Source organism: Phoenix dactylifera, chromosome 3, assembly GCF_051530095.1.
Source record: "Phoenix dactylifera cultivar Ajwa chromosome 3, Ajwa_hap1_PhDact_Kaust_v1.1, whole genome shotgun sequence".
In the NCBI taxonomy this organism is placed as follows: domain Eukaryota; kingdom Viridiplantae; phylum Streptophyta; class Magnoliopsida; order Arecales; family Arecaceae; genus Phoenix; species Phoenix dactylifera.
In genome coordinates, this window is record NC_143192.1 from 50,173,420 (window position 1) to 50,183,190 (window position 9,771).

Here is a 9,771-nt window from a genome sequence, read left to right on the forward strand (position 1 = left end):
AAGAAGAAATTAAGACCTGATGGTTCTATTGAAAAATACAAAGCAAGATTAGTTGCTAAGGGTTTTTCTCAAAAAGAGGGTATTGACTACTTTGATACATATTCTCCTGTAACTAGGATAACCACAATTCGTACTTTAATTGCACTGGCTTCAATCCATAATTTGATAATTCATCAAATGGATGTCAAGACTGCCTTCCTTCATGGTGATTTAGAGGAAGAGATCTATATGGATCAGCCAGAGGGATATGTGGCTCAAGGACAGGAAAGAAAAGTTTGTAGGTTAGTCAAATCCCTCTATGGTTTAAAACAAGCTCCTAAGCAATGGCATAGGAAATTTGATAAAATAATTGTTTCTTATGGCTTTAAAGCAAATGAATCAGATAAGTGCTTATATTCAAAGTTAGAAAATGATTCATGTATTATCTTGTGTTTATATGTTGATGATATTTTAATTTTTGGTACTGATATGAATATGGTGACTGATATCAAAACTTTCTTGTCTAATAATTTTGATATGAAAGATTTAGGTCAGGCAGAGGTAATTCTTGGTAACAGGATTACCAGAATACCTGATGGTATAATTTTTGATCAATCACAATATATTGAGAAAATATTGAAGAAATTTGATAAGTACAACTGTAAACTAGTGAGTACACCTTATGAGCATGGTTTGAACTTGAAGTGCAATAAAGGTGATCCAGTGGCCCAAGAGAAATATGCTCAAATTATTGGGACACTGATGTATGTTGCAAATACAAGTAGACCTGACATTTCTTATGCTATAGGAAAGCTTAGTAGGTTTAATAGTTGCCCTAGTCTTAGTCACTGGGAAGCACTGGATAGAGTACTTAGATACTTGAGAGGTACAATATATTATGGTTTACATTACTCAAGATTTCTCACTGTACTTGAAGGATACAGTGATGCTAGTTGGATCACTGATTCAGGGAATCAAAAAGGAACTAGTGGATACATATTCATGTTGGGTGGTGCAGCTGTTGCTTGGAGATCATTCAAACAAACTGTGATCACAAGATCCACTATGGAGGCTGAGATTGTAGCCTTAGATTCTGCAAGTCAAGAAGCAGAATGGTTTAAAAATCTTATGTCTGAAATACCTATTATGGAAAAGCCTATATCTGCTATCTCTTTGTTATGTGATAATGAAGCTGCAATTAATACTTGTAGAAATACTGAGTATAACAAGAGAAACAGAAGATACATTAGTGTGAGACATAAGACTATTAGATACCTAATTAAAAATGGTATCATAACTTTGAAATTTGTTGGATCTAAAGATAACCTAGCAGATCCTTTAACTAAAGGACTGGCTAGAAACAAAGTCATAGAAACATCAAAGGGGATGGGATTGAAACCCATAAGGAATCATTGGCAATGGCAACCCAACCTATTCTGACTGGAGATCCCAAGATGAAATGTTCAACGGGAAAAACAAGTTGTTTAATGATTAGTTAGCACTATTATAAAATGACTTTATGTCATTTGGTCTCTCCCTGTGATGTGAGTGCTAAATACAGCAGAGGTATACGGAAGAGTTTAAAACTATGAATGAGTCCGAGTCTATGGCAAGGTGCTGTGCTGCGAGCACCCTTGGAGGACTCACCTATGTGAGTGTGACTGTGTGGCCGCAGTCTATGGGGATAAGGGTTTAACCCCTAGAGCACTCATGAAACTGAGATATTGGTGCATAAGGCCAGAAAAAGCACCACCTATAATGAACCCAGTATTTGCATTTGTCATAGGTGAAGTATATAGAAATCTGAACCAAAGGATTTGGTTCAAAGCTTTTTAGCTACCACTATACCTTTCAGATGAAAATATACTTTCACTAGGTAAAGGTTCAAAGCCGCAAGCTACCTTTATTGAAGTCGTGACATAAACAAGCCCGGTTTGACTATTTTTTATTTTATAAAGTTTTGAAAACATTTTAATCATGTGGGGGAATGTTAGATTTTTATTAAATAATGATTAAAAGTTTTCATACTTAAAATATATATATTATACATATATGTTAACAAGGGAGTTTGGCTTGGTGGTTGGTGTGTTGTTTGGGTGGGGATGAGATAACAGGTTCGATTCCCCATTCCCTCCTTTTTATTTCTATTACGTAAAGCTCGGTTCTCTTCTGCTCGTTGGGCCTGTGCTTGTCCGAGCCGAGGTTCTCTGTGCCTGTGCTTGTCCGAGCCAAGGTTCTTTGCGCATGTGCTTGTGCTCGCTAGGCCCTGCCCCTGCTCGTCCGAGGTTCTGTGCGCCTGTGCTCGTCCGACCCACCTTAACTGAAGCGCGAAGAGCCGAGGCCGAGGTCGGACCACAGGTGTGATGAGCCCAGAGGAGCCGAGGTCGGACAACGGGTACGATGAGCTAAGAGGTGCGTGGGCCGTGCCTCGTACCATAGCACGAGGAGCCACGTCGCTTCCTCGTTAGCACCTCTTCGCAACCGACCTCGCATCTGCTGGCCATACTCCTAGTGTTTTTTCAAACTTTCTTACCGGTTTTGACCGTTGGATCGGTTTTGGGTCGCGTCTGTCCCGAAGAAGTCTATAAATAGACCTCTTCGGATTAGACAGGATATATATATAATTTGAAAGCAGAGAACTTCTATTCTCCCTGTTTGCTATTTTTCTTTCAATCAACGGGCTTGCTGCATACTGATTCTGGGTTCGAAGGCTTTTTTGATCCGTGCAAATCATTGAGGCAGAAGAAACAGTGCGAGAGGCTGTTGTATCTCAGGAGTAGAATGCCATCTAAGCCTAGTGCACTGTAAGGCGGCGAAATCTACTTCAAGGAAAGTGACCAACATACCACGCCTCAGCATCTCGGGTTCCATTTTTTCACTTTCTCTATTTATTTTCTCTAAGCCTATTTCTGCCTATTATTTGTTGAAATAGAGTATTATAGATTTAAAATTTTCTGGGACAGTTTATTCCCAACAACCCTTGCTTCTGTAGCATCTTGAATGATGTTCATCACCTGGGAGTCTCCACTTCCGAGTTTTCTTAACATGAACTTTGACAGATGCGTGTTGGATAGTAGCAGGAGGAGAGGAGCGAACTTTATTATTAGATGTCCGGATTACAAATCGATTGCGATGGATGGATGCCAGATCTACACCTGCTCAGTACTTGGTGCGGAGCTGAGGGTCTCGTAGGAACCATGTGTGACACACATTGAGGGTCGATGCCATTTTGCTGGAGGGTGACTCAACGATGGTGATTAGTTGGATTCATGGTCGAGCTAGGAAGGTAGGGTCACATCCCTAATTCAGGACATCTGGCACTTGGCGAGAGATTGCATCTACTTCAGGGCGAGGTACGTTTATCGAGCGATGAATAAAACTGCAGATTGAATTGACCTTTTATGTGGCTGATCATTCCGGCAGGCATTTCTGATTTTTTCAGGCATGCGTCCCTAGAGCCTTTTTTTTTTTTTTTTTTTTTTGGAGCTTTTGTTTTTTTTGCTGAAATCCCTAGAGCTTTTAAAGATATCTTATTTTCTAACGTATTGATATTAGAACCGTGTAAAATCCCGCCTTAGCGGGAAGGAGGAGGAGGAGCCATGTAGGATATGTTCGCGCACAAGGGGCACCTTATGCCTTGCCTGCTACCTTTAAGGCGGTCCGAACCCAAATTCGCCACGGCTCAACATAAGCCGTTCCACGTGGACGTGGTACTTTCCAAGTCCATCCGACGCATGACACGGCATCAAAACGATAAGTTAATCTTCCCAGGCTTCTCCATATGTGGATTTGGCCCTTACCCGATAGCTTCAAAAGCCGAATCCGATGCCTGAGGAGCCACAGCACTCTGGCGGCCCCGCCGGCGACGGCGGTACCGGGCTAGTCATGGCGAACAACGAGACCGTCCGATCCTTTCTCCTGTCCGCTGCGGAGGACCGGCAGCACCTCACCGACGAGCTACGGGAACTCGCTTCGTCTCTCTCCTTCCGGAGCTCGGTCCCTTATAGATCCCTCAGGAGCATCTGGTCCGCCCTCCCCCCGGACGGCCGTCCCGCCCTCCGCCGTCTCTTCGCCGGCGTTGAATTCGTCTTCTCCCGACCCAAACGCCGGGAAAAGGTGCGAACCCCACTCGAGAGCATCAATTTTTCATTTTTTTTCTCGGAAACTTTTTTAGGGTTAGGTTTTGGTGTTTGGATGGGATTGGTAGAGCGAGGAGTTGAAGGCGAGACTGAGAAAGCTCGCGGAACTGGCAGAGAGGAGAGAGTACGAGGAGCTTGTGAAGGACATCGCGCCGAAGAAGAAGACCGTGGAGCCCTTCTCTTCTTACAAAGATCAAATAGGTTTTGGTAAAGATCTCTTCTTTGTTCTTCTGTTGTCTTGAAATAGAGATAGTAGCTGTGTGTGGTTTCTTGAAAATGTTTGGAGACTTAAGAAATCAGATTAAAATGCTACACAATCGGAAGTGGGAGTTAAGCCTCAACCCTAAACGAAACTCCTTTGCATAAAACATGAAACCCCAAGGCCTCCTGTTTCGAAGAAATGCGAGTGACTTATAGGAAGGCATACCACATGAAGGATGCAAAGCACCAAGGCTTAGACTTTCGCATGAACGTAGCCAAAAAAAAGAAAAGGTTACTGTAGATGTCCAATTAACCACAGAAGTCCTCTTACCGAGTATAGATCTGGTCTACTAGATTATGTGTCCTATTAAATTCTCTTCCCGAGTTTAGAGTAGTGTGGATTTATATTTGTTCATCATAATTCAATTATCATCATTTCACAACGATGTAATCCTTTGCCCCCTTTCAGACATACCTGAGACCATGTGACCCATATTTTTGATGATTGGTCGAAGATTGGCCAAACATTTTGTTTTATGGGATTCCATCTGAAAATGACTTGGGATGGAACCCAGATGCCACAAGCTTTATTTTAGAACCTTCATGCATAAGCACATTGAAACACCAGACTCTGATATTATCAACCTCATTAGGATATTAGTGGATTCCTTGAACTTAAGCAATAATGATCCAGCAAAGTTTGATACTTTAGTAGTTGGTTCCTGACTTGATGTCGTCCCTTTGAATTAGTTCTAGGACAGAGCAACTTGGAGGAAGAGAAGACCCTTCCATGAAGCTTAGTTTTTCTTCTTTTTGGTGTTCTGTTAAGGAAAGACTGGGAAGAAGCCCTATAATGTAAATCTATAAGCTGGGAACTTGCAGCTTTAGCTTATGCAGGTAGAGAGCAGCTCTGGAAGTTCCTTTAACCTTAGAAAAGGGAAAAGGCACTGTTCATAGGGAACCATATTTATCTCTGAGACAAAAAAATAAATGAAACATAGTCCCCATCTGCCTTGTAAATTCTAGATGCCAGCTTTAATCATATGTTGAACTTTCATACAAGTTAAGTCATCCATACCCACTTAAATCTCTATATCTTGAAAATAGAAAAAAAAAAAAAGCCAAGCTAACCTCAATGAACCATCATTCTCAAGTCTGTGGCCAAGCTGAACTGCAACTATTCCAAGTTTCCTCTATTACACAAGAAAGTAAAATATTGAAAAAAAAATTTATTGACAAATGAACAAGCTTGCCAATCTAAATTTCTTTTCAGTGTCTCTTGAGTTAAAGCATTTATCCCTCATTACGCCGACAATAGGTGTGCTAAAAGGATTTTTATTGTTGCCAATATATTCCCGATTTAGTCACTTTAACATCTCTATTCCACAAAACTAAGGATATTGATATATGAGGGGAATTTTAGGGCATTACATGTGCTCCCAAGAGCACTTTTGTTGCCCGCTAACTTTATAAACTATACACAAAGAGAACATATTTTCAACCTTGAAAAAGCCCTTATAAACATGAGATATATATATAATATAATGTCCCATTTTAATGGTCTTCCATAACATTCCAGTTCCAGTCAACTTGAGCTAAGTGCCTCGTCCTACTCCATAGCCATTTGTTTAAGAAAATAATATATGTGAAATTCCAGAATTAAAGACTAATGCCTTCACTATACCTGTATTTGTAATAGTTCTGTTATTTCTTATCCTCTCTTTCAGTACTATACCAATCCTGGATATTTTGATCAGATATAGAATACATTTGTGCATTCGAAAAAGTGCCTCTTTAGTCAGTTTTGTTTTGCCCAAAGCTTGACCTCTCTCCACTTAATCAACTTCCTTTCAAATCTCTCAGCAAGCAAACCTGGTCATGTATATCAGTTTATTATGTCTAAGAGGAAATCTCAGATGCATTACCACTTTGTTACCCTCAATTGATTTATCATTTATCCTATTGTTAGTGGCCAGAAACTTTGTTCAGGGTGGTGCACCAGTTTTGGAAACTTGTGGTTGCACCCCGCTTCCTTAGTGTTTCCTTATTTTTTCAGTTTTTATGAGAGACCCGCTTCCTGCACTATTCCTAATTTCGGCAACTAAGATTCTATTTCATTCCAATTCTCATTAAGGAGCTTTTTGAGTGACTAATTGCCATTACAATTTCTAGTACGAAGGACCTGAAGATGGAGTTCTAAATTCACAATATGAGCTCTCCCCTCTTGTCACATCTGTGGAATTCGAATATAATCCTGTAAGGCAACTATTCGCTAGAAGTTGGCCCTTAGAAATGCAACATGATTTCCAGGGAATAATTTCTCCAGCATCCTCTAGGTTGCAGAAACCTCAAAAGACTTGTGTTTCAGTTTGGATGAAAGATATTTCGGGATCTTTAAGTTATTTCTTTTTGTACATTTTTTTTTTTTATTTTGGTGTCTAATTTGATGCATCTTACTCCTCTTATTCGCATGCATCATGTATAAATGTCTCACAAGAGAAAAACTTTATATGAGTGCATATAATGGTGGTCTTGGTGGTGATTGCTTAAATATCTGGAGGCAACTGCCCATAACAACACAGTGCAAAGACTACGACTATTTTGAAGTTTTCCAGCGTTGTGTAACTCAGATTCTGTCCTCTTCTGCTTACACATGACCTTACAGAGATGTGTCTAGGGTGGGTTTGTTCTATCTAGGGTTGTTCAGAGTCCTACGATTCATTGTTATCAGGATTAAAAAAACAAAGATCAAACTTGAACTGAACTGAAATTGTAGCCTAAATGCCAGACTATAAAAAATGTCGAACATATAGTGAAGATTCATAAAAGATTTCAAATGGAGGCATTAAGGGACCAGGGTTTGTCAGTTTTCTCTTTGGCTAGCAATGGGAGTCTAAATTAATTCTTGGCAAACATATGGTCAAGATTTCGTAAAGATGACCACATACTGACGTATTAAACCATTGTTGGTTCCATTTATGGTTATTGGCGGGAGTCTAGATTATTTCTTCTCACTAATTATCCGGATTTTACAAAAATCCCCAGCCCTGATTATAAAATATTGTCATTCACTTTATAGCCAGTGGTAAGTGATTGGTATCTATCAAAGTAATCCTGGTCTCGAGCGTGCTAACCTGTTCTTCAAATACAAGAAGTTATTTGAAAATGTTAAGAGGATCTGTAGAACTTTAACATGGCTTTATATGAGTGAATTATGAGATAAGGTTCACACAGCTGGGCCGTAGGTGCATGTGGTTTTCTAGATACCAGTCTCATATATCACCATGTCTGTACATATCCTATAGCTGCACCTTATTAGTCTTATAAAACTGACCTCACCAACTAGACTTGATTCACTAAATCAAAATACAATTTTATATGCACTATGTGACCTATAAAATTCAAACTGTGCTCAACTCTGGCCCTAAATTGAATCCAGTCTGACCTGAACCGGTTGCAAGTAAAAAAACATGATTGGTTCCAAAGAAACCGATTTGAGTTTTACGAAGGATGATATTCACAGCCTGACAGACCAATTTGCTAAGATATGGAATTTGATTAGCCTTTGTCACATAAGTTTATCTTGGTGCATACTTCTTGTTTCAGTCATTACCCAGATTGATATATTAAGCATTAAAGGCAAGCAACCTTTTCCTTTGACAGGTCTGCATGTTGTGCTGATAATGTTTACGGGGTATTTGGTTGGATTTGCTGCTTTCAGAGCCCTGTTCAATCATAGTTCTGTGATGGTAACTACTGAGAGCACTTCATTATTTAAACCATACTGTTCCACTGTAATAATAGCTTGTCAAAGGTTTTCAAAGGAAATGCACATTTTGCGGCAGACGTCTAACCATGGCAGTACTGACAAACTTTGCAGAATACTGCTGGAGGCATCTTTGGATTGGTCTGTGGTATGCTACTTGAAACAGTTCTCTTTATAATTAGAACTTCAAATCAAGAAATGGTCTCTTCCAGTTCAGCATCTAATCTGAAAAAACATCTGTAGTCCTGTGGTTGCACTGAAACGGGGAATCTGGTGGCTGTTCTTGTTTTCTTACATACACTTGTCAAATTGTTAGATTGTTTTCTTGTATATTTAAGGAGAGATCCTCAAACCGTTGTTTTTGATGTCTGCTGTAGTTGAGAATTACATAATGTATGATACAAAAAGAAAACCTCTTCAACCAAAAAATATCAAGCGCCAGTTCTTTGATTATCATAAGTTGAATTTGCCCCTCACAAAATTGCTTATACTTTGTTTATGCTAAGTGAAACTTAAGCTTAATCATCTGAGAATCTGAGATTGTTCTCCTGTGATGTCTTTTACAACATAAGTAATGGATGCTCATGAAGTGTGTAAAATTCCCATGGGTTTCAGCTCTCTCTTTTACGGAAATTCCATTGAGTGGTTTTATTGCTGGCTGTTAGAGGATAAGAAACAATGAACAGGATAACATTGTGGAGGGGGGTTATTGCTTTTAAGAAACAATGGTAGAATACTTATTTAAATTGTTACCATATCCAATGCAGAGATCATCCACAGAATCTAAAATCCATTTAGATGATGTTACTTGCTGAATATGATGTCGTGCATCATGGTGCCTTTTTATTAGTCTGATGCCGATAAAAGTAGAACTTTATTGGTAATGTACAGAATATGTTAATAAAAATTTGCTTTTATCCCATGTTCCTAAGAGATTAGTTTGGCATCTGATTACTGTTAGTGAATAGAATCGATCTTGGCTTTTATCCCATACAAGACAAACATTAAAATGCATCCGCAGGCAGACAACTTGAAAAAAGTAAGGATGGCAAAGGTGCTTTATCTTGCTTATCTTTTCGTTGGGTGCTACACTTGTTTATTATGTTGATACCTTAGGATGAAGCTAGATCCTGTGAAATATGATTGCCAAATACCTACACAGGGGCAATATGTTGATCTTCAATGCTGGACATCCACGCTAAAGTTAGACGTAGAAATGATCATGGATTTTTTTTTTTTATTCGAAGGATAAGAATTTTCAGCCTGTGTAAGTCAATAATTGATTTGCTTTACCTGGAAAGTTAATAACCATTTTGTAGATTCCGGCATTAGTTGTTTGGTTCGATACGCGCGATTGCATTACTCAAGTCTTCTAGTCATTACCATTTTGCAGCTTCTGAGGTTAGTCCTTTGTAGTGGTTCAAACTACTGACCAGTTTTGTTCAAGTGCTGTCGTGGTAAGCTCTTGTTTGCTTTCACAAAAAATGGATCATTTATAAAAAAAATACAAAAAATTAATAAAATTAACTTAAATAAGAAACCATATAAATATAAACTTATATTAGTGAAGTACACCTATAAAAAGCCCCAGAATACAGTTTCAGAAAAATATGGAATAAAATAGCAAAATGCAAAAAGTCTAAACGAAGGATACATAAAGGAGATGTTTATAAGTAATGTCAAGTA

General features: G+C 39.0%; 1 protein-coding gene across 1 annotated transcript; it reads left to right on the forward strand.

The window, feature by feature from the left end:
* The first annotated feature begins 3,753 nt into the window (after positions 1 to 3,753).
* LOC103711760 (ER-based factor for assembly of V-ATPase) lies at positions 3,754 to 8,544 on the forward strand. The gene is made up of 4 exons (XM_008798028.6): positions 3,754 to 4,095; positions 4,187 to 4,325; positions 7,983 to 8,068; positions 8,200 to 8,544. Exons 1-4 carry the CDS (start codon positions 3,805 to 3,807, stop codon positions 8,326 to 8,328), a joined length of 645 nt encoding a protein of 214 aa, XP_008796250.3. The 5' UTR covers positions 3,754 to 3,804; the 3' UTR covers positions 8,329 to 8,544.
* The last annotated feature ends 1,227 nt before the right edge of the window (positions 8,545 to 9,771 follow it).

Coding starts and splice junctions, on each gene's coding strand:
- LOC103711760 (XM_008798028.6), top strand. CDS start 3,805: ATGCCTGAGGAGCCACAGCACTCTGGCGGCCCCGCCGGCGACGGCGGT. Junction 4,096..4,186: donor GACCCAAACGCCGGGAAAAG/GTGCGAACCCCA, acceptor TGGGATTGGTAG/AGCGAGGAGTTGAAGGCGAG. Junction 8,069..8,199: donor TCAATCATAGTTCTGTGATG/GTAACTACTGAG, acceptor CAAACTTTGCAG/AATACTGCTGGAGGCATCTT.